At 36.4% G+C, this 26,269-nt stretch overlaps 1 protein-coding gene across 8 annotated transcripts in view; it reads right to left on the bottom strand.

The window, feature by feature from the left end:
• The window catches only part of PTPRK (protein tyrosine phosphatase receptor type K), a 395,313-nt gene that overhangs the window by 27,384 nt on the left and 341,660 nt on the right, over positions 1-26,269 (bottom strand). For 4 of the 8 annotated variants that reach the window (XM_051792097.1, XM_051792099.1, XM_051792101.1 and 1 more), the window contains exons 14-15: positions 8,921-9,056; positions 1,784-1,944 (exon numbers count right to left, since the gene is read on the bottom strand). In XM_051792097.1, the coding sequence (XP_051648057.1) occupies positions 1,784-1,944; positions 8,921-9,056 (297 nt within the window). Of the gene's footprint in view, positions 1-1,783; positions 1,945-8,920; positions 9,060-26,269 lie in introns of all 8 variants that reach the window. The other 4 variants (XM_051792096.1, XM_051792098.1, XM_051792100.1 and 1 more) reach the window with 1 other exon arrangement.

The raw sequence follows: 26,269 nt of genomic DNA, 5'->3' as shown, positions 1-26,269 counted from the left end.
CTGCTTCTTTCCTTTTAAACCCATTCTCTCATATAATACTTCAACAGCTCATCTCAAAATAAAATGGTATTTCTATAAAATCTTCCAGGTAATTAATAAAAATTTCATACATTTTTACAGTTAATAGCTTTTTTAATGTGCAATACCAAAGATACTGCTCTTAATGAGTATAGGAAAATCACAGATACACCGATACAGATGTCTGAATAAAATTCATAGAATTTCATTATCCCAACTAGAACCACGCACTAGACAAATGTGCTGTTTTGGACAGAAATGGTGGAATCCAGGATTTGGTTTCGTTCCAACTTGGAACAAGAAATTAGAATATCAACCTCTCTGTGACAAAATTAAGTTCCAGTTCTCAAGCAATCTGCCTAAATGTTTGTCACATAGCAGGAAACCCTGAAAGCTTGGAAGACTCATCTCAGCACAGACAATGGTCAGGAGAAATGAATCCTCCAACACAGAAAAGAATCACATACCTAGGATACTAGAAACCAGCAATGTCCAACTTCTTTGCCAACCAACCAGGACGGTTGTGGTGGCTGGAGCTCATGGGCTCTTGGCATTGCATCAATCCATCTGGAAGGCTGCCTGAGTGCCTGGCGGTCCCAGCTCACCAATAGCCATGTAAATTCCTGATGAATACTTTGCCTGGGATCCACCATCAAAGCCCATATCAAATTGTCTCTGCTCTTCCTGCCTCCACAAATTTCAGTGCCAATAAGACATCAAACTTTGGAGATTTTTCAAACTGTTCCAGCCAAAACTGTGTAGAAAAACTACCAGGCTGATACTAAACTCTCGTTTATAATTGGTTATGGGACACTTAAAATGTTAGCACTTTGCAGTTTGGTAAGCTTCAATAAATCCAGCAATAAACCCTCCTCCAAAATCCATTTCCCTTACAACAACCAGGAAAGAACTTAAGAGTCTTAAGGGATGTATTTTGTTCATGCATGGTAAGCAGTATGGGAGGCAAGAGAAAAGAGATGCAGTGCCATTTCCAAAAGATTCCAATTCAGAAGCAGCTCAGGCTGCTCAGATCTGTTTAAAGCCAAGCCACAAGTCCATGGAGCTGTGAGGAGGTCAGGTTCCCACCAGTTCCATGACAGAATTGAGTCCCCTTGGAAACTTATACACTATTTTGATATATTCAGAGTCTGCCAGTGGAGGATCTCGCTTTTGTGAAAGGCATAGTGCAGATGCTGGGAGGCAAGACTGCTGGACAGTGGTAGCCATAACCCAGACACTTAGCAGACACCCAAACTGCCAGACAGCTGGCAAGTCTACAAAAAATGAATACAAATATAGAAAAAATTTGCAGATATATTAACAAGCTTGTTCGTAAACTTCACAAACAACAATGAAAATTGTCAATGTTTCCTTCTGTTATAATGTTCTTACTGCCAAAAAACCAATAGAAATTAATTTGGACCTCATATTATTATTCTACACATGGTTTACACAGTAACATTTAACATGTTTTCATTAAATACCTTCGTGAGGAAAAACTCAGTTTCAGATTTTAACTGAGATATTCTAGTAGAATATTTTCCCTAAAACAAAAATCGTTGCATAGTGAAAGTACTTGCAGATATTTATTTAAATAATTGGCCACATAACAATAAGGATAACATGGACTGCCCTATTTAACCTTTGGCTTTACCGGTGTTCCTGGAAAACCTGGAGCTTGAAACCATTTTTCTTATAAAGTAGAATTGTTTTCTGTGTTTCTATATTCACCTGTGCTACATAGAAGATATCACTGTCTACTTACATCTGGGGCTGAAGTTATGTGAGTCCATAAATGTGATTGAAAGGGGATCCTCTGCATGCAGAGTGCTCTGGTCAGCGTAACTCCTATCCATTGCATTCACCATGTGGGTCATCTCCTGGCGGGTTGTTCCCATGGCATCCTTGCGCTTCTTTGCAAGTTTGCTGACCAGCCAAGAAAAAAAACGCAAACGACCTTAATATTTGATGAACGTTGATGTCTACAGTAATCATTATCTATAATCCTGAATGACTCAAAAGTTTGGCTGATTTCCTTGCGTACAACTTTTTCAGCATGTAGTTGATAAACTATGCACCCTGCTATGAAACAGTGATGATCATATCTTTTCTGTACACACACAAATGCTGTAATGGAAACGCTTACTTCTGTACCCTGGTAATATTTTTTTTTTCCTGTGGAGTAATTACACTAATATAAACAAATTAGAGAATATAATTACATTTTAACTGAAATGACAAATAAGAAGCATCTGTGCATGCAGTTTTATCAACCATCTCTGTTTAAATATCTGTTTTGATTTTATAAATGGATAATTCATTCCCCTTGCCTGCGTTGTTGGGAAAAAAAATCATTTAACCTTCTAAATTACTTTGTTAGTAAAAAACCCAATGAAATAACAAAAGAAACATAATTATTCAATATACATTATTATTACCTTTTATGTTAAAGGTTGTTCTGCCCATTCAGTGTAGAAGATACAACATGATAGCACATTTTGTTGCTGATACTGAACTTTGGTTCTTTGAAGAAAAAACCACCCTCATCATTCTACTTTTTCATGCAGTTTGGGAACATCACAATTTTGACATTAACAGTCTTACACTCTGAATGTATCACAGTTAAAGAGCAACCTAATCTGTATGACTAAACCCCTCAAATTAACAGCCAATGCCCTTAAAGTGCACACCTCAGAAATACCTCTCAATTCTTCCCTTTTGATAAAGAACTGGAAGTGATTTGCACTGTCTCCAGAAGTCAAAAGGAAGCAAATAATATATTTTAATTATAACTTAAAGCCTACTACACTTAAAGCATGTATCTCAAGTAGCAGAGAGCATGCAGACTAGCATGAAGTGCACCTTGGTTCTGCAGGAACCAGTAACTTACATTAGACCATTCTGAAATCTCCCTGTTTTCATCTGAAGCTGTGACTGCAATATAATAGATAGCCAACCTGCTTATTTGGATAACTCTGACACCACATGGGAGGGACACAATCATCACATAAGGTACTGAGTTCTTGAAAATGTATATTTCACACACAGCTTAGCTTCCTAAGTTTCTTCTGCACAGAATATCATGAAACACCCTGTTAATTGTTTAGACATTGTTTATCTTACATTTCTCTTGACTTAAGAGGATTGCTTGCTCTTCCTCTATTCTCTGCCAACTTTTAACATTCCATGCACATTCTAACACCAGACAAGAATTATATTAGATATTTATTACATATCAGAAGATTAGATATTATGAAGAAATTCTTTACTATAAGGTTGATAAGACAGTGGCACACATTGCCCAGAGAGGCTGTGGACTTCACCTACCTAAATGTTTTCAAGGCCAGGCTGGATGGGGCTCTGAGTTACCTGTCTGGTGGAAGGCATCCCTGGCAGGAGTATTGGAACTTGATGATCTCTAGGGTCCCTTCCAACCCAAACCATTCCATGATTCTATGAAGAATATTGGTGTAAACTAACCATCTATTTATTTGTTAAGTCTTGGGAACATCCACCAGAGAGGACCTACACTTCTCTTTAGGGTAAGAAGTACTTTATGCTTGTGCTTATTTAAGAAAATGTTACTTAGTTAACAGTCTTGGTTCACGACAAGGGAATACAATGTAGAATATGGATGGACAAAGCTCTCCTGCAAACAATATTCTTCCACCAATCAGACTCATCTCCTTATTTTGTCACACTTCCCCCCACCCCTTCTTTTTCCCATTTACAGATGGAGTAATTGGAAAATTACTACTCATTAACACTCTTACTACAAAAATCCCAAAGGTGTTCTCTAAATCCATCATTTTTTCATCAAACTCTTGTGGCATACATAAGGGTTCTGTATCAGTTGTTCAGTGAAAAATAAAAAATCTGTTAGATGTCCCCCATAAAATGCTTTATTTTATACAATTACTCCACACCTTCCTATTAACTTAAGAGAAGCTGACTTAAATTATATTCTGGTTGAAAAATGAAGACCATAAGAACTTCCAAATTTGAAGCTGCTTGAGCTTTATAACTCTTTCAAAATACTATCAAAGCTTTCTCAAAACTAGCATTTCTAGTTCAAACTGGGTTTTTTTAAGTCTCAAAGCCTTTCAAATAGTCTCTGTACACTGAAGATCACCTTTTTCTAATGTCACCTCAGAAATGGAACAAAAAGACTATTACATCTCATCTCTCAGCGATATTAAGCTTTTCTTTGAAGCATCACTTTGCAACAAAACCTGCTAGCTATGATAAATAAATCAACAGCTATTACGGCTTTTATGTTATTAGCTTATTACAGTAGCTACTTTCTAATTCTTATGCTCTGCTTCAACACCTAAAAAGGTCTATTGTGTTGTAGCACTGCAACTGCTTCTCAAAACTGCTGGGAAATGGGAGGACAGCTTTATTGTTCAACAGCTCCTGGTGCCCTTGGAGTCTGATGACTTCTTTTGCCTTTCATTTCCTTTTTTGTCCTTCCCTCACTCAGCTAAAGGCACATGAAATCTGTACTTCATGACAGTTAAGCAAATCATTAGGTTAAAGAACTTGAGGCTAACAGAAAGTGTAAATGATTCTCACTATTTGCTAAAGGATCCAGCTGGATCCTGCATAGGTGGGTGCTACAGTGGTTGGAGGGGAAAAGTGTTTCATCATAGGATGAAACTGTGTGGATAATTATCTTGAGTTGAAGCAATTGTTATTTAACAAGGAACTTATAATTTGTCACAATAAACCAGAGAATGGTAGCTGGCTAAACCACTTTAGTTTTTTTAAAAATTATTATAATTTTAAAGTTTGTTTAAAGAAGTCAATTAATCTGCATAAATTGTGGAAGAGCACCACTATTGGATACCACCAGTTCATCAAAGCACTTGAATGCATTCTTAGAACCCCTCTGAATTCAACAGCTTTATGCATTTATTTAAAATGAAGAATGCATGTAACTGCTTGGCTCAATCACAGACAAAACCATTGCAGTCCTCACAAAACCTCATATGGTGAATATGCATAGAAAAAGTCAATTTTGCTTCAATGAAGTACAGCTTTATACAAACCAATGTCAAAAGTAAGATCCACACTTTAAAATGTGTATGCAAATCACCTCAAAAGTGATAGATGCAGATCATGACCTATTTATAAAGGTTTGGCATCTCCCTACAACACGCATAGGAAAAGTGGTGCACAAGATCACTCCTGAACTGATACGCTGAGAAAGTAGAACTTGTGATTTACAAACACAGTTCTCTGGCTAGGAAATGGGAAAGGAAGTTTTTTCCTTAGTGTGACGTGTTGCTGTGAATCATAACGCAAATTAAATTATGATTACAATAAACTAAAATAGTATTGGGAAAAACTGTAGAAAAAAGCTATAGTCTCAATATACAGTCAGAAATACAATATCCCTTTAAAAAAAACAAACAGAGCAAGAATGACAGGAACAATGATACAAGCAATTTTTCAAGCCTGAGAATAATGAAAGGTAACTATCAAAAAAACTTAAAAAAATAATTATAGAGACTGTTTTTATTTTTTAAAAAGGGATACTGCATCTTTAAAACACGTAAAATAGTAAGTCACCCGTATTCTACTTACAGATAGTAGGAGTAAGAATAGTAGCTCCTCCTGGCAAGCAAATTACAGACAGTGGAAAAAGAGAAGCAATGGTGAATGAAAAGCATGACTCTGTCACATTCAATAAAGCAGAGAAATGTGCGTTTAAAAAAAAAAAAAAGTTGAAAAATTCATGTTTCTTTGGTTAGCATTTCAACTTGCTCATGCACAAACTAGCCTTACTTTGCCATGCAATTAAAAAAAAAACCAACAAAAAAACCACTAGCATATAAAAATGATTTTTTAGAGAGATCATTTGAGAAAATTACATGCTGAGATTTCAGTTATTGCCAAAAATTTGAAAATTAAATGGATTGTGTAATTTCAACATGCAGTTCAGCATAATATAATGATTACCGCCTAGATGTCATGACAAATGAACAGCTGTGTACAAATCTTGTGCAGTAGATATGCTTTTTACTTTTCAGTCAGAAAAAATAAAGGTTCCATTAATAAATACATTTAATCAGAAAACAATTTCATGTAATTCATTTTAACATCTTTATCAGTACACAGGTGTATACATATATGTTTGTATGCATACTATGTGTAGCTATATGAGTACACACATTTTAAAGAATGCACGTTTACAACAGACATGTGTATACTGACATATATACCACACATTTCCTGAATGCAAACATATGCTTTCTATTTTAAAATCTTAAAATTGGAAATGCTGATGTAGTCATGCTAAGCATTAAAAACATGGAAGGTAAACAAATGGAAGGAAATGAAGGACATTTGAAAATAGTCCAACAATGACTTTGAAAATAAAAATGGCATTGCTTGTTAAAGATGCAGTATCCCTTTTCTTAGCTGGTTTGATTACTCCAGTAAAAGTCTGTAAAAGCTGTTAAGAGCTTCATTCAGGAAAACTTCAAACCAATTTGTACAAAATGATCAGGCAAAGCCTAAAACATCTCAAGCTCATGAACAAAACTGCTTAGTACTCCATTTTCCAATAAAATGTAATGCTGCATTTAATCAGTTTGAGATAGTGCTGGCTGTGCATACAACTTAATAAACCAATGAAAATGCAGAAACCATTGTTTTATTGACTTTTCCATCTAATAAGCTGTGGTCAATTCAGGTATCAAAAGGGATACTACATAATGGATCACTGAATAGGTACACTACAGAGGATGATTCGACGGATCAGTTTTCAGTCCCACCACAGCTAAGTGAAGTGTGTTTTTGTTTGTGTGAATGTGTCAGAGTTTTTACAGCTGTACCTGCCTTCATGATGTGAATTGCCCTGATTCACTAAATGGACTGAATTAACTCAGGAACACAAAGTTTGTCTATGCTTTTTGTAAGAGACCTTGACTAAAGCTGGTATTAAAAAAAGTGCCCATTTTCCCTAAGGGAAGAAGGGGAGAAGAATGGCACACCTATAACATACATAGTAGACAACCAATTAAACTATCATGATGAAAAATTGCCAATCATTAAAGATTCATTAAGCAGGTTAATTTCTCACCTATTTTGAATACAAAATAGTACAGGAGTTTAGAAATATTATGTGCTTTAGAATGATGATTGTTCCTAAGAGGATACTGCCTTCACAGGTTCAGAGGAGGGAAGGGGGGAAAAGGGGAAAACTTTAAAATATCACTTCATGGACATAATTAACTTATTTTCATAAAAAAATTCAATAGTGAAAGGACTCGGAATGCAAGAGGTAAAAAGGACAGGAAAAAAGAACACATGGAATTTTTTTGTTTGTTTGTTACCTGCAAAACTAGTCAATCCCCATCTGGAAGTGACTGACACTATATAGTGTTAGACAATCTCTCTCTCTCTTACACACACATGCACACACACTGAGTTTTCAATTAAACATAAGGGGACCACTGTAACACGCACTAGACGATACTCCCCAGCACATACCTTGCTATAAAACTGCAAAATAGAGATTGCCTCCTAGAAGCTGAAAAACAACTTCGTTTTTGTTTTTCAGAAGTTGTGTAAATAAAGAAAACTTGCTGATTGTATGTTTTTTTGCATATGATGAGTTGGACCTTTTGCATATGTGTTAACTCTCAACCACAGAGGTAAACAACAGAGAAAAGTAAAAGCACTTTTGGGAAAAATCACATATGTAGCTAACTAACACAGAACACTATAAGCATACCTAATGTTTCTAATGCAGACGTTTCTTCTCCAAGTTATATATCTCCAGGGATAATTGTAAAAAGGCAATAAATTAAAAAAATCTAATGCAAACCAGTAGTTATAACATATAGAATGATCTTAGGTACAATTTTAATTTTTTTCTTAGTCTTTAAAAATAATACCAAGCTGCATTTCAGAGGAATATGTGCAACATTTACAAAAATACTTTTCATTAGACTTCTGCAAAAGGCAAGGGCACACAACGCACACACCATGGAGAGGCAAAGGGTTTGTTCTATCCAAGAGAAATCAGCTTGTGCCACATGAAGAGGACCCACCAGAGAGGGAATGCACAAAGAGAGAGGAACTAGTTTCTGTACCATAACTACAGATTTATAGGACATATTATGGACTTTTATGCCAGGTTAAAAGAGTTGCAACTACTGAGAAGGCTAGACTTTGAAACACTGACCAAGCAATAGGATCGCATAAGTTACTACAGGTAGGATTGGGATGCAGGGTTAGTGCTGTACAACGCCAGAAGATGGCGATATTGCTTACTTTCTAAGAAAGCACTGGGAAAAAATTAAAATTCGAATTAATACACTTTTAAACAATTTCATGCACTAGGGACTCACTAGATAATTTTACAGTGATGTAGTATGACTTTTAAGAAAAAAATTCACGTTTATAAAAGCATAAATAGAGGTATAAAATTACATTATTTTGCAAGTTGTGTAACATACAGATACAAATAACTTATTAGAGTCGCATATAGAAAATCATATTCATTATGTGATTAAAACATGAAAAGTGCAGTAAGTTATTATTTTTTTCTTTGCTTTAAAAAATAAAATAGGCTCCATGAGTTTTAATTCCACCCACTTTAATATTCTCTACATTCCTCCAACTCCAACTTTAAACTACTTAGAAAAAAAAAAATGTATGAGAAAATGTATAGCTATTGGATCCCAAATATAAAGAACTCTTCTCTTTAAATACATCCTAAGAATCACAGCAAAACCAAAAGGAAACACAAAGAACTCATCCAAAATCTGATGTGACCTACTGGTCCTAAAACCTTTTTTTTTTTTCTAAGACCTGTAAAAAACACTCATTTAGTTATTATTTGATATGGACGAAAAAAAAGACCGATCAGCACAGACCATTTTCTTACCTCTTTTTGACTATCAATATGACAACAAGGAGAAGTAGGATGAATACCAGAATTCCAGCACTTATTCCTGCTATTTTCACCACCCGATCTGTTTGTTTAGCTGGATCTGGAATCACTTCAGGTTCTTCTGTTGCTGCTGCTAAATGAATCAATAAAAGAAATTACTTGAATGTATAAGCACTAGAGACAAGAAAATAATTGTTGGTGATAATTGTCAAATATGTGTGTCTTAATACAGTAGTTAAAATATAGATACATGCATCATGCGTTTAAACATCTTTATATGTGTACATAGACACACTATAAATTTCAGTATATATGCCGCACATTTGTAACACCAAGTATACAAGCAGTGTTTATTAAACACTCTTTTCCAAGCCACAGTCTGCACCCTAAACTGTAGCACTTCTCCCCTTCACCCAGTTCCAGTCCACCTTTGTGTATTAATTCAGCTTGCAGCATCTGGTCTGAGATCTGCATGCTACTGGGAATTTTAATTCTCCAAATAAGGTCATCCACAAAGCCAAGACTAAAGTCAGCAGTAGTTTTATTTCTGTTTACAGACCCTGAAAAAAACCCCACAAACTGCTGTTCTACCGAGAGTTGAAACCATTCCATAACACAGTTGAGTGGGCTGAGGCTACAGGTTACAGCAGAGAAAAAAACAGAATATACATGAAAGTGCACAGCCATTCAGTCTGCACCTCTTTGCATAACAGCCTGGTATACAAAAGATCAGGAACATAGTCTTTTCCACCTTGGTAAAAATATAAAAAAATATAAATCAGTTTCAGCCAAGGGTAAAATCCCATGCGATGTTTACTTGTGGAATAGGAAATGGCTCTCCTGTTCTCTAGTTCTTACTTTCTAAGGTTGTGGCCTTTTGTCTACTCACAGGCATGAAATGGTATGTGTGCTTGCTCTCCCTCTGACCCTTCTCTCACTCTCCACCCAGCATGCAGCAGACGCCACTTAACCTCTCCACTCACAGCAGCTGCATGTGGAATAGGTACAAACTGTTGGTATCACTGTGTCTATGGCATTACACAGAAAATGTCCTTTACTCTGAAACTAGGATGCTTCTCAACAGATCACCAAAAGAAGCAGAATGAAAAATGATGTGAAATAGTATACTACTGCTCTGCTGAAAAACTGCTCCATAGCCCTTTCAGAAAGCCAGTGTAGTCAGTACCAGGGAAATTGCTATCTGGTTTTAACCATGTTACTTAGACTGTTTCTGTTCAGGTTTCATGTACAGGAACCTATATTAACTTTTGAGGGAAGGATTATGCTGTCATTTAAAATCAGTCTTTATTACTTGTTTCTGTAACTTTCATCTCAGCCGTATCTGAACCACTTACAACTTACCCTCAGATCAACCTTCTGAGTTAGGAACGTGCTCTCTTCCAGACACCCATGCAAGAGCTAGATAGACAGTAAGAGATCTGGTAGTGCTTTAATCATAAAACTTAATCATCATCATAAGACTTCATCATTATAATCGTCTCTCTCACCTACAGCTTGAACTCTATCTGCTAAGAAATACTAAATGCTTCCTCCTCTGTGTAAATACATGCCTGCATGCACACTTGCACACATAACCTGTGTGGACTCAATTCTATATATTTTGTTTGTATTATGTGTTTGTTGAGGTGTCTTGGGTAAGAGTCAGGATCGAGTAAGTGGCGTGTGAATATGTAGCTGCATTCACACAACACATACACACAAGTTAAAATTAATGTTAGATATGCATAGGATGCTGTCTAACAGAGGAAATGAGGGGCATGACTTCTGAAGTGGAACTGGAAGATGAAGGCATTCTCAGTGCTTAAAATGAATCACCTCCCAGTCCAATATTAGCTGGGCTGGATGTGACAAATGCAAATCAACATTTGAGAAGCAGTAGAGCCAAACAGCCAATCAGAAGAGTCAAAAGACCAATCAAAGCTAAATATAAATGGCTTTATATGCCAATGGGGAAAAAAAGTCATGTTTGCCGTAAGGGGTACTGAGAAACAGCAAGGACTTGGGAAGGGTAAAGAGGGAGCATGCAGGAATGGGATAGTCGCTTTGTCTGGAATTGCAAATGTGAGCACAGCTGGGCAAAGGTAAGACCTAGCAAAGGTAAGAACTACTCAAGCTGCAAAATAACTAAGGCTGGAGCAAGAAATTTAGCTGTATGGATGGAAATTTAAGGCCAGGTCTGAGAGATTTCAAATTATGAACCAGAGGGATTATATGTGACCTGAAGTTACACTTTAAAACTTGAAGGCTCAAAAATACATCCAGCAGTACAGCCTTGATCAGGACAGTGGTATTTTCACAGGAGTATTAGTGATGAGAGTGTAGAGGGGAAAGAATAACAGACCCGTTTCACATCTCTCAGAAGAAAGATAGGACCCTTATAACTTGATAGAGCAAGCTTCAATATAGGTGCTTCTCATAGTCACGTTTAAAATTATTGCATGGTCAGATACAATGTTATTTCATTCAGAAAAGTTACTTTAGAGAAAGAACAATAGACATCTCAGAAAAACTGAAGAAAAGGTTACTGAGGAAGTTTACTTATTTGGTCAACTTAAGCACAGGTGTTTTATTATATAGTGTGTAAGCAATGACTGGATCATCAATAACTTCAAAATGAAGTTCTCTGTCAAGTTTGTAGAACAACAGTGGAAGGCCAGGAGGATATCAACTACTTGTCCATTTGTTCTGGTTTCCTTACGTTAAAGGGTTTGAAGTAAGAGACAGTAATTAATTCCATGAACTTTAAGGCTGCTTATGAGATAAAGTTTGTGCCCACTAGAAATGTACCACAGAGTTCTAAATTAATTGAGAAAAATTAAATTGAATAGTTACAGTCTAAGCAAGTGTAATACCAGTAAATGAGCCTGCTATACCAAAAATGCTAAAATCTACTGGCAGAACAATACGTTTCTCCCCAGTATCAACTGAAAGATTGCTTTGGACTTAAATGAAACCAGGTTTATTATATGCATGTTTCCAGCAAAAGACAACATATGCATTCTCTAGACTAAATGTTACATTTGGGGACTATATGAAAGCAATCATAGATATAAATCACACTGTAATCTATGCTTTATGTGTATGGGCATTGCATGCAAGGGAGTATATTATTTTGAGGAAGCTATTGAATGTAACATAGAATGATTTAATGGAACTTACAAATTTGAAAGTATTTCATATTACTTGTGTTTTAATTGTGACAGCTCAAAGTGTATTGCAATAAGCATGCGCGAACTTACACATGCACAGACAAAGGACAAAATCAGAGAAACCTTGTGCCTATGTGTTAAACCTACATGTATGAAGGAGTGTCTCCTGGCTGCTGACTGCAGAAGGACTACAGCAGCAAGAGAACTTCTGCTTACTCTGAGAATTTGCTTTCTCTACCCTCTACAAGATTACGGGGGTTTAGTTCTCTGAAGTGGCTCTTCTGTAGGCTGAACTGTTTTTGTCAAACAAAGTAACTCAACTAACCAAGGCTTCATCAAGGACAAATCTTGCCTAACCAACCCAGCAGCTTTCTATGATGGTGTGACTACATCAGTGGACAAGGGAAGAACTACAGATGTCATCTGTCTGTAAGCCTTTGACATGGTCCATGACAACATCCTAACACAACATCTCTAAATTGGAGAGATACAGTAATTAAAAATGGAATTATTTAGATAATTGGAGTTAACTAGTGTATATTTCTAAACAAGGCAAAAATGGTCTAAAATTATTTAAGTTACAAAGACATCTGCTTTACTAAATTCTAATGTTCATTTTTAGTAATGTAGTCCTGCAATCCTCTCTTACATATTGAACAGCAGACTGTATTCAAAGGTAATTTACAGAAAGATGGTCATATAAAAATGCATGCTCTCTTTGCTATTAATTCCTTTGGCCAACCTTACTCTAATAGACCTTAAATTTAGTGTTAATTTTTACAATATCTTTGTCTTGCACATTACTGTTTTTCACAATTTGATCCTATAAGTCTGAGATAATCCTGCAGTTTCAACCAGTGCAAACTCATCTTCCATAAAATTTGCAGGAGTTTCTGCTCTGAAACAGAGAGTTAGCTACATTTTTTTCCCTGTACAAAAATGGCTTCCTAAAGTGAAGATTTATGAGATAGACTGGGAGGAGAACAACTTCTCTACTTGCCTTTCTTCTGAACTAATGAACAGTAACAGCAATCACATTCCACAGTTCCATTCACAAAGTTCATAAAATAACTGGACCCAGTGATTGTGGCTCTGCACATAGTCAGTAATAGTCACCATATAAGAAGTCATTCTACTTGTTTTCATAGACACTGAAGGAGAATATTCAGTCAGTTGCATGAAGCTCAACTGTGAACAGGACTAAATCAGACTAGCATCGCTAACTCTCCCAGGGACAGTAAAATTCTAAACAGTTGATGAGGTACAGTTCATCTCACAATTTCCTGATGTACTTGATTCCTCTAATTTTTTTTAACATATTTTTAATTAATCACATCAAAAAATCCAATATCCAATCTAAAATTGAGCATATGCATAGTATTTACACTTAATTCTTGATGTATACTGTTGCATAAGGAATCCAGTCACAGCATATATTGCTTCCCTGTCTTCTCCTTCCTTCTGTGGTTCAAAATTTACACACAGCCTTGCAAAATTGTCAGAGAATTTATGACACTCAGCACAAAATCTATTCACCTATCCCTTCCTCAGGAGATGGTGGAGGAATCAAGATAATGATATTCTACTCGTTCACCCAAACACAATTATTCAAGCAGAAAATTCTGGTAGGGTTTTGCAGAGCTGCTTGCATGGTACCACTTAAAGAACAGCCAGCCTTCTAAAAGACAGCTTTAAATCAGAGGTTTCAAACAAGGTTTTTATACTTAACTTCTCACCATACCATTCGACTCTCTTAGCATTCACAGCATTTTATGCTGGGTTTCCTTTGTGTGAGCAAGAGAAGAAACTCAGTTTTATGCATGATTAAAGCTGCCATTTTATTACACTGCATTTTCTTTGAATGTTAATTTCTGTTTATGGCAGATCTTTGAATTCTCACAAACTGGTGTTATTGCTGCATAGCTTGATATTCAAAATAGCTCTGCTCAAGATAATCAGTTCTGCACTTTTGTTACATGGCATTCAAAAACTTTTAATTAAAACTAGGAATGACATCTGAATGAGTTCAACAAGGTAACATCAGGATAATATCATCAAATGAAACTGGAGGCAGCTCTGAAGATATGTCAGCCTACCACCTGAGAAAAGGGCTTATTGAGAAACTAAGTGAGATTCTCTGACAAATATTTTCTTTGAGACTGGTCTGCCCTGTGTAATCATCTGTCCAGAAAGATCATTGTGCCTCAATCAGTTTTGTTTTCTTACTGCTTTGCTACAATGATAATCATTGTGCAGTTAAAGAAATTTTTAGAAGTCTGAAATTTAATTAATAAATTCAAGTTCAGTGAGAGAAGATCTGTAACCACTTTTAACTTAATTATATTTAAAAGTCTCAGCTGATTCCATTTGATGAAAATATTTGAATGTACTTTCGCAGGGATCAGAAGATGGGATGTGCAACTTTTTCTAGCAAACTACACACATTATTCATGAGGTCTTACAGATATCCTCACGTGAGTCGGTTTGGTACACCAATTCTTTCTCTTTAAGATTTTTTTTTTCTCAGGTTGAAACCTGAAGATACATTTACAGGGAAAGGAATCTCTACAATTCTCCCTTTCCTACATCTTCTAAAGAGTTTCTGTCTTGGAGAACAGCTTCTGGGAGATGAAGGCATGCCAGAAATTAATGGGGGTTTGGATCCATCCAAGCTGTTGCTTCCAGGACTCTAAATTACAGATTTTGGGGGGAACATTATTAAAAAAAAATTGTATTTCACTATGAAGAGAAAGTGTGATTCCCTGAGCTGTGCTCTGAAGTGTCAGGTTCATCCTTGTCACCATGGTAACCAGGTCCATGGCTGTCCCAAGTAAGAGAGTTTAACAGGCTCTGCTTGTGAAAAATGGGATGCCAGGCACCACCAGCCTCTTAGTTCTGAAAGAGGAGAGTAGCGACGTGATGCTTAGATAAATCTGCTGCCTTACTTCGTGTTGCAACATACCATGCCCAACTTGTCCTCATGCATGTCCCTCACTGGAGAAAAGGGGAGGTGTTATAGATGCTACCAGTTGAGCCTAACAGAAGGAGCCCTCAAGGCCCCAAAGATTTGTGATATTAAAAGTTAAGCCTTTGTATGAACAGAGTTATATACAACTGTTCTCTACATAAAAGGTCACTGCTGCAGAAATGGATAGAGCCACTGTTTCATGGGTCCCTGCGGTTCCTTCTGATAGTTTACATGCAAAAATGAAGTTAATACAGCTTCAGGTCAATCTCTAGTCAGTGAGATTTGGGATAGTATAAGGAGCTGTAGAAGTTAAGCACAGGGAGTCCCACAGGTGGCTATGCACATAAATATGGTACCAAGTAAACAGGTTTACCACCTGCTTACACATCCTGCTTTCAGATAATACAGAAAAATAGCCTGAGCTTATGCTACTGGATTTTTTTAAATTACAAACATGCAGTTTATAAAGATTTGTACACATTTTAATCAATCAAATGAACCAGCACAGCACATCTTGCCATGCAATAATGATAATGTTTCCCGGAATTCCAGTATAATATATACATTTATATATAAAAGACCAGTTCCTGACTAGTATTGTAAACCCTCAGAAGTGTAGATATATGTTGTTTTGATAAGTCACATGTAATAAAGAACCCCTCAGTCCTGTTTCTACTACTCTGCAAGACATTCAGATCAGTCCATGGACTGGTACTACTTTGGTAGGAAACTGTAAGGAAAAAAGAATCAAGTGAACCATCTGCTGCTATTAGGGTCTGAAGTGAAAACTAATGAGGACTTACTTTTGCAGTGTTGCACTAGAAGCAATTTAAATTCACAACAGCTACTCTGAAAACAGTAATGTCCATGAATTTATAACCAATTAGCAAGAAGTTGACCTTAATAGATTCAGAAGTATAAAGTGGAGAAAGTGCTGAATCCGTTTGCCTCACTAGCTGAGAAACCTTGGACATGAGCAGATGAAGACAGCCAGAGCAGGAACAATGCTGAGGAGACAATGTTCCAGCAACACTCTGCCCTGCTTCCATGAGTCACATTGAAAGAGATTAGTGCCGTCAATGCATTTCTATTACATCTGCCACTAAGATGTACTTCTGAAGCGTATATTTTGCAGGCACTTAAAAAAATAAAATAATACTTTCGTTAGCCACTTGATGGGCTTCTTTCAGTAGTCAACATGGAAGCAAAGATCTAAAGATTCAAAGCATATTTTTTCATTGCATGTGTACTAACAGACCTTGAAAAGGATACATAAAAAAAAATTGTAGAAATACATAACATGCATGCTGTAAAGTATCAAACTGAAACAATGAAATCTAAACCACTAATCTCCTTGATTTTCTGGAAAGGGGTATTCATTAAGAATGGTCTCCTAACACTCTGATGCACCTGATTAACAAGTCATTTAGCAACGACTTGTTGGATGGACTGTTACCATTTCTTAAGGTCACTGTGATCTTTTGTTAGACCTTTTGTAGCACTTTTTCCTAAGAACATATAAAAGCAGCCAAGCAGCCAGCATTTTGTTAATTAAATCATTTGTTGAGTTTTTTTTTTTTTTTAGGAGAACAAAAACACTTTTAAGTTAGTTTGGCCACATTACAAATCAAACAACTTTCAAGTTTTAGTCTGAACAAACCATCTGATTTCACAAGTGTGCTTTTAAAAATGAAGCCTCACCTGATGTTAGTTATAAAATTACAAGTATGCAAAACACTGTATTAAAAAATTACCTGGTTTTGACAATGACTCCTATATGGTTTGCTAGGTCATAATTAAATCTGAAAAGAAAATTACTACAAAAGCAGTGTTTGGTAACAATATACAAAATGCCTCATCTTCATGTGCCTTTCCACCAGGCAGCATTTAAGAAATTTAGCAGAAAAAGTATATTATAATGATCATTATCATTTGTATAGGTACATGACGGTTTATAGGGAAAATTATTACTCTCAAATGTCTGAATTTCAGTTTTGCTATGTTTATTGAAAATAACATTCTGTAAATAACTTCTGCTAATTCAAGCAACTAAAAAATTGCAAGTGAGAATTTACTGGTAGTGAAGGAGTTGCAGAGTTATTGCAGACCTAAGTAAATACATTGAAGGGAGCAAGGACAACTTAACTCTTCTCCATCAGAAAACTGCAAACTCTCATCCCAAACAATATTCACACTAGCTCAAAAATGAGAAATTACCAAGATGAAAAATTATTTATATTAAATGCAGTGTTAATAACATTGTAGATGGAATCAAAAGACAGAGGCAATGAGGAAGAACAGAAACAGTGTTTTCTTTATCCTTTCAAAAAATCCAAACCCACACAAATTACAGTTTATATAGTGCTAAATCTAGTCTTCAATAGCAGCCATTAGTTATTATTTGCCATTCAGAATGGCAAAAGATGAGAAAATACACAGAACCACCTTCAAGAAAATAAGTGGTTAATTCTTCCTTTGGAGTGAGGTCCCAGTTTTTCCAAACGTGCACAGATTAAGTTTATACATAGCACATATATATATAGTTTATATATAGTCATCTGTTAGTAGTATCCCAGATTATTACTGTCATGACTGCCAGCCTTCAGTATCTTGTTTCCTGTAAAATTTGATACATTTTCAAATAGAGTGAAAAAGTAAATATATATACTCTGAAAGAAGCAAAGATGCTTTCTTTCACATGAATTCTATTCTTCCACCTAGAGAAAGTTTTTGCAACTTCTTTCAGTTATACCACACCTTAATGACATGATGCAGTGTCTATAGGAGTCCACGGGGCTGGCTGGGAAACAACACAGGATGCACTGGTGTACAACACCCATGGTAGAGAACTTTTTTTTCCCTTTAAAACCTTGCCATGTGAAGAGCACCCACTACCAGAAGGTTACATGCTCAAGATTCTTGAGGTTCTCCAGAACCTTTTAGCACTAATAGGCATCATAAGCAGCTGGATGTCTGGGAGCATGAAGGAAAGGCAAATATCCTCTTCCAAACCAATGGGGAGCATCACCCAGCTGCACATTGCAGCAGGCTGCAAGTACTATCTCAGCTGTTACCCTAATTACGCAGTTGCTCCCAAATCTGCTTATCTAAATACATCTGAAATGTCTTATATGTGCACTTTAAGCTAGGCCACATGATTTTGCATGGAAACATCAAAGCAGTGGTGCTTATCCATGCTAGTCTACCAGGTGCAATGTGAGGGCAACAGCCTTTAGCTGGCTAAGAGCTTTGCTATCTTCTGCTACACCACCCATTTCCAACACAAATATGTTAACTAAGCCTTAAACCCTGTGTAAGATGTCACAAGCCTGTCTACAGGCTTGTTTACCACATTTGACATCTAGAAACACAAACATAATGGCACTGCAACAACATGCAGCTAATGCAATGACAACTGTATGAAAAACACATCGATGTTCACAGCTCAGGGTTGATTGCCATTGACTACTGAGTTCAGATCAGAACTTGTAATGACATTAAAAGCCTTCCATATTGTGTCACTGCCTCTCTTTCTACATATTTCTACATTATTAATATGCCAAAGAAACTTTTAAGCATTAAGAAGAGATGGCCGTCCTGCAGACTACAGGACAAAACATGCCTGCAAGAAAGAAGACAGTTAAAGGGTACTTTTTGAACCTTTGTCTCTACTTTTTCACATTTTTTTTCTTTTAATACTGAAGTTTTCTTACCTTCAAACTTTACACTCTAATTACTCTCTCTCTCTGAAAGAAATATGAGAATTTTTGTTATTTCCATTACCCAAGGACTACTCACACAAGACTGTGATGGGGAACCAGGTATAATAAAGAGTCTCCATGATTAAAGTTACATAAACTTTTTATATCTGTTATCATACTGGTTCATAAAAAGTAAAGATGAACCAGTTTTTAATTTCACAAAGCACAACTCTGACAGAAGACAGCCAGGCTACAGGAATAATAGTAAAGGGCTGTACAGTATGCAGAACTAAAAGGTATCAGTTTGAAAGTGGCTCTGTTGCCCCCTCAGTTGTATTTTTTTTTACAGGTTGTAGAGCAGCCGTTTTTATCCAGAGGATGAAATAAGCTGTTCTGTATTGGATATGCCTTGGGCTGCTGCTGTCTCAGCTAGCTTCTCTAGGAAAATACAACTGTATCAAAGGAAAAAAGAATATATCTAACAAAAGCTTCAAATTCACATAGAAGTAAAAATAAATGAAGCCAACTATAACATGCAAATATTGTATTATGATTTATGTAATGGATTGCTGGCAAAGAAGATTACTGTACTGGTATTTATGCTTTAAATCTGGTTTTAGGCTTTTCAGTCAGTTGTGATCTGATTAAAATGCACCTGATTTGGAGGAGAAAATCATCTTAAACTGATGGAGTGCCAAGAACTCTTGCAGATGAGGTGGCAAAAATATCTATACTGAGACCCTGAGCTATGTCTATCAATGACCAAAACCAAATTTGCATTTTAAAATGAGAAAAAAAATTGAATTAACAAGGACTGACATGAAAATAATGTGCTCTAGTGTTCACAGACACAGGCTAAGACACACCTGTATGTATCTCATATACATTGTCCCTTCGGCAAAATGTGAATTGCAATTTGAAACACACAGGCCACTCCACACTGTGAGTTCCCATTTATAAGCAGGTATTACTGACCATATTGAGTAAAAATGGCCTTTCATCATTTTTAGGAAGGGAAAAATGGCTTTATTCAGTGACTAAGTGGGTACGACTTTAATGAATGGCTCATTTCAGCTTCTTATTCCTTAAGACCTAGCGAATGTGATCTATCACCTTTCTTTCAAACTTGGATAGATGGATTCATGTTGAATCACCAACACAGAAGATGACTTTCAGATGGCTTGAATAACACTCATAAATCGGATGTACTATTTTAAATAATGTTTGAAAAGAAACATACACATGGGAAACATATTAGCAAATCAACGTAATGACAATATCTCCAGATAAGACCTTACCTTGCCTTATTCTGGTGTAATAATAAGACTACTAAGTACTACATGAAAATATAGTGCAATCTGATATGATCATGCCTGCTACTTACAGAATCCTGCAAAAGTAAATACAAAACTGTTTGCATACTTCAAGCATTTAAGAAATAGAAAGGGGAGAATAACAATGTATTTCTGAAGCAAATATTAAACAGTTTGGTACTACATTAAACTTCATATGAAATCTATAAAAGCCTTTTTAGATCACTAGGACACTTCAGCTAGACAAAATGCTGAAAAGTAAGAAATAAAAACGAAATTTGATCTAAAGTCACATATATCACTAACTTATTTTCAGTGTGCAATAAATACAAACATTAGAAAAATCTCTAGTATTAAAGGGCAACTTTGTTATCTCACTGATCATTTAGGGGTAAATACAGCTACCATACACAGAAAATGGAGAAGAGACCTAGTGGTCTTTCAGTTTTGTAGACCCAAGGATTTTACTTGATGTAAAAATAAATGTTCAATTCTGTGCTCCCAATCTTACACCAATCTTGATACATTTACACTCAGCTACATGTGACATTCTTCATGTAAAGTAATTCCCTCTGTTTTCACCTACAAAGACAAGTGCAGCATCTGATGTTTGGGATGGTAACACCACGGTACTGCCTCGGAATAGAAAGAAGCATTGCAGAAAACAAGGAAGAAAAGAATTGATCTTGTTTCCATCTTCAGCTGTGTCATGGATGCTGAAGACATCACCAGACTCTGCTCAGGGAGATGCACAGCAAAAGGACTAGGGGCAACAGACATGATTTGCAATGATGAAAATCCCAAAGCAAATAAAATGGGGAAAAACAAAAGAAAAATCACATTGAGGGTGGTCAAACACTGGGAGAGCTGTTCAGAGAGGTATCTCCATCCTTGGAGGCATTTAAAACTCAGGTTGACAAGGCTCTGAGCAACCTAACTTAACTTCCAATGTAGATTCAAACAAGTTGCACCTGCTCTGAGCAAGGGTTTGATTAGACAATCTTTAGAGATCCCTTCCAACATGAATTGCAAGATTCCTATTTCATTCATCAGGACACCAACTGAGACTCTGTTCATCTCATTGCTCTAAGTAGTCATTATTGCCTTGTCTTCATAATTAAATAAATGCATGAAACAATATTCTCTGGAATGCAGGGAATACAGTTTTAACTTCGTATTTCATCCAGTTTCAGTATTTCACTTAGATTCACTTTTGAAGCTTTCTGCTAAGGCTGTTGCAATTTCAAAAACAACCCTCTAAGATTCAATCAGTGCTTGCTCCTAGGCACTTTTTAAAGTTGACTGTAGCTATAAGCATCTGGAGCTGAGTATTTAAGAAAAAGTTCATGCCTTGCTTTGCTTTAAGATTCTCAGTGGCAACTGATTGCCTATAAAGATGAAGACTGCAGTTCAGGTCCTGCATCTCAACCCAGCAGAGAAGATACATTACATGACTTAGTCCTTCCTTACCACAAAATATCTTCATCAGCTGAAGTTTCATTAACTGAGAAAGGGGATAAAAAGCACCCTTTTAAGCTGCTATTGACATGGCTACATATTGGGTAAAAAAACTTACTGCCTACAGCATGTGATTGCTTTCCCCCCTGAAATCCTCTCTCCTCATTTGCTCCCCACTGCCCAGGGGCCCCCTGGGGCTCGAGAAACAGTGTTGTAAGATAGTGTGGAGATATAAGAAAGGTGATGTAGGGTTTAGCAGCAGAGAGAGAGCTTGTGGTTAAAGGACTTGCCCTAGGTCTGACAGGAAAATGAAAATACAGAGATATGGAAAGGGAAAAAGTAAGAGAGAAGATGTGTAGAACAACCACAACAGGAAAACAGAAAAAGGAAAAAAAAAAGAAAAACAGCAAAAAGGGAAACAGCAAAAGAGAGTGTAACATATCATAAAAAAAAAAAAAAAAGGAAGAAGAAAGGGAGAAAGGATAATGGTTGATATAGAAAATGTTTAAAATTCTTTAGTGATAAAATATTTTTGTGAAATCAATGATTTTTGGTTGTAAATGTCGATTTAAATTGGACTGGAATTGTGTCCCCTAGCTACATGAATCTGAGCAATACATGCCAATGAAAAGAGACGCAAACCCAAACGTGTATCTCTGTGAATGAACGAGGTGATCTATTTCTTTCCTTCTTTCCAAAGGCACGATCCAGACATGTTACAAACATTACTTTGCACACACTAGGAAGGTCATCTCCTGTGCTGGTTAGCAATGGGAATTCCAGATGCAACTACACGTGCTGCTGCCACAGAAAACTACCATGTAACTCTGCATAAATTGTCTGCCTTTTTGTGAGATAGGCAGAACAAGATCATAAATAGCATTATGAATCATAAATGAAATGTGCTGCCAAATCTGCACGGAGTGATTTACAGACCAGCCTCCTTGTGATATATATTACCTTGGGTCACCGCTATTAAGTCTTCGCTTTTAGTTGGAGAAAATACATTCCTTTCTATTTCTTACCGTGCAGGTAGAAAAAACCAACCAACCAGCATCACTGACATGAGAGCAGTGGTGTTACCTTCCACTTAACAGAAAAATATCAATGCAGACCTTGTCATTTAACCTTCCTTAACCTTTGCTCCCTCAATCAAACAACTTCTGCCTCAAACTAGTGCATGCTCTTACCCTTGATGTTTCTTTTAAGGCGAACTAGTGTGAACAGATTTTTAAACCCATCTCACATTAGGTTGAGATGTGGGAGGGGGGATGGAGCTAGGGAATTGGATTTTGGGGCCATCTCAAACCATGACAACTAAAAAATGTTCCAGTTTGCTTCAAATATTTTAAATATTTTAAATATTCTCTACATTCAGTTACTCTCTTGAGACCTGGCAAATCAAACAACTCCATACGCATCTGAGAGCAGACTTTCAGCTGAAATCAGTGGGGTTCTGCCAGGATGGACAAACAAGGCGTGGTTCAACCACTCTTACAAGAAACTACTAAAGGAAAAGCCTTATTTCAAGTCTCTGTGTTTTGCTTCATCAAATGTAGTGAATAAAGATGCCAATTTAAGGACTATCATTTTACAAAATAGCAATACCTACTGCAATATTTTTCAACAATTACATGTATTGGCTCTGAGCTTCCAGTAGAATTGCACACAAAAAAATCTTATTTTCAGTCATTTACAGGAATGTATTTACGCCCACTAAAAAAAATATGCTTTATTAACATTCATAGACATTGCAGGTATTAAATCAGTTTAATCACCAGAAGATATTTTTACATAATATCAATTTTCTATCTCTTTATTGAATGCTTCTATAGCCTCTTTCAAGAAACATAAAATCATTTACTGAGTAACAATACACTAAGTAAATTTCATTCTCACTCAGCTCATTGACTTAATAATGTTCACTTAGTGAATGTGAATTCAAAACAAGTTCCATTACATTAAACCATCTTACAGTGATCTTGACTTTTGGCAAAGATAAAAAGTACCATTAGGAAACTTTAATTACAAATCTTGATTGAAAACCCAGAGACAGCAACAGCCGAATTGAAAGGTTTTTTTTAATTTAAAAAAAAAAGGAAATATTCCTCATCCCATAACCCAAGAAGAATAAGCTTTCTATACTGGTATGTACACCCTCATTAAAACCAATTTTCCTTCTCCCATAGCATTGCCACCATGCCTATATTACTGCAGATGGGAACCCCTGCTCAGCGTTTTGCAAAGACCTTTCTCACATCAAATACTCTAGTAACTTCAGCTTGGATTTCATTCTTGTCTTTCATATTGGATGACGGAAGATTACAGCTAAGATTAAGGTGAGTTAGGTTCAGAGCTGGGTTTCCCTCCCTTTTCAGACAGCGCTCCTTGTGCGCAAGGGTCTATTCCAGCCACAATGAAATTAACATAAATAGTTTGAAAATAATTTCTAAGGTTAAAAGAAGTCTTTCACTAAAAAGAGGGATGTGAGCCAAACAGTAAGAGAAGAGTAAATGGAGACTTTTCAAGGAGGCCAGACTCAAGAAATTTGGGGGAAATACAAGTGTAAATTAGTAGCTCTGGAAATTATAATTTTTTCCTACATTTCCTTCAAAGGCTCCCTTCTTAAACTCCAGTTTTTCATGTACCTGACAGAGAAAAATAATCAGCTCATCCCCCTGTGCCCATTGGTATTTTTTTCCAAATTTAGAGCTAATGGAGAATTTCATTAATAAGAAACTTCAGAACACCAAATTTGAATCATCACTGTGAGCATACATAGGGAAAGAAATTTTGCCCAAACTTTCTCCATTCTCCTTGGAAATACAGTATGCTGAAAAGCATGACCATAAAATCTAAACATTCTTCAGGAATGCTGTCTGGCTGACAATGAAGTAAGAATGAGTCCGGTTAAGATGGAGTAAGCCTTCCTCACTACAGTCGATAGGGTGCTGTGTTTTCAACTTGCGAGCAGAACAGTGCTAATAACACAGGGACGTTTTAGCTATTGCTGAGCAGTGCTTCCACACCGTCAAGGCTTTCTCATTTTTCATGCTGGTGATGGGGGATGGGCAGGATGTTGCGGTGGGGGGGAGGATCAGGACAGCTGGCCCCAACTGACCAAAGGGGTTTCCCATAACATATGATGTCATGCTTAGTAATAAAAACTGGGAGTTTTGTTTTTCCAAAGTAACCATAGCTTGGAGACTCTCTGGGAATGGGACTGTCTGCAGGAGGTGGTGAGTGACTGCCTTTGCATCACCTTTTAAAAAATAAATTAATCCTTCCTTCACTTATTAAACCATTCTTATCTCATCCCACAGGTTTGCTTACTCTTCCCCTTCTGATTCTCTTCCCCATTCTGGTGGTGAGAAGAGCAGCTGGGTTGGAGCTTAGTTGCCTCCAAAAAGTACATAGAAAAGGAAAAAAGAGCAACAATAAAACTTGTTCAAAATCTGAAAAAAACCTCCAAACAACTCACAGAAAAGACCCAAAAGCTACTTATACTATTGGCCATTTATATCATCTTAAAAAAAATAGGTTGTTTCTTCTTATCGAATTAACAAGACATATTTATAATACTCTATTCAGTTAATTACTATACTGTAATTTGCATGTCATCTCTCCTTCTAGCTGAACCTTTAAAAGTCTTTTCAGGTATTACCTTGAGACAGAGGACTCTTATTTAACAGCTGAAAAAACTGAAACAGAAAATAAACAAGCCTGGGGATAACAAGGATCTTGCACTTGAGCTATAAGTGTTTTCAGATAAAGGTAATGTTTGGCATGCCTTACTTTCCACAGTGTCTTTTTTCCCCTTCCTCACTCTGCTGCTTTTACACCAAGGTAAGATAAGGTCACACCAGGTTTAGTAACCTTAAAAAAAGCAACCTACACTAACTGGCACTTTTTCACACATTTGTTTTTGCTATACCTATCCCCTCACTCTCTCAATTTTTTACACAGTATTTAAGGCAGCTTAACATTAAATTATTTGAATGTCAGACTTGTAAGGTAAAGCTCTCCAGTTTACCACTTACCCTTTTTTTTCTCTATAACAAGAGAGGATGAGTGAAAAGGGAATAAACAATACAGTAGTCCTTTCATACCCCCTTTTTCTATCAAGAGCATTCTTTTTTATTTCCCTCACTTTCAATTCAACCCATTCACAAAGGATTAGCATAACACATCTTTTTATGCTTGTAAGGGTTACAGCTGTAATCGCTTCACCTCATCACTTTACTCAGAAATCCTGTCTCTAGAGGAGTAATTCGATTACTCACAACAATCCAACTTTTGCCTAACCAAATAGAAATTCATTATAATGCTGTGCTGGTGCATCAGTTTACTATGAGTGGATGGGAAAAAATACAGCAATGTGAATAGCTGGTGTGAAATGAAAAAAGCAATCATCACCTAACAAAAGGCTATCAACAAAAGGTAGGATGACTAGTAGAAATTCTTAGTCCCATGGGCAGGGTAGCCTCCAAACTACTAATGACTTGCAGCTTTTAAAAGTCTTAGGTTTCAAATAGGCATGGAAAATTTATAAATTGATGAGAGCACCTGATTGCTTCAATCCCACTAGTCTTTATACTGGGCAAGTGTGTGTAAAAACCTGAGACAGAGCTTTTCCACATGCTGAAGAATCACTGTCATAATACACTCATGCTAGTCCTTATAATGGCTTCTCTTGTCCTTTGCTTCTGAAATTCAAAAATGTACATGAAGTA

The sequence above is a fragment of the Manacus candei genome, unplaced genomic scaffold (assembly GCF_025592945.1).
Source record: "Manacus candei isolate 608988 ecotype Guabito, Panama unplaced genomic scaffold, ASM2559294v1 h1tg000034l, whole genome shotgun sequence".
Lineage (NCBI taxonomy): Eukaryota > Metazoa > Chordata > Aves > Passeriformes > Pipridae > Manacus > Manacus candei.
Note: the sequence above shows the minus strand (reverse complement) of the source record. Positions and strands in the feature narration are given on the sequence as shown.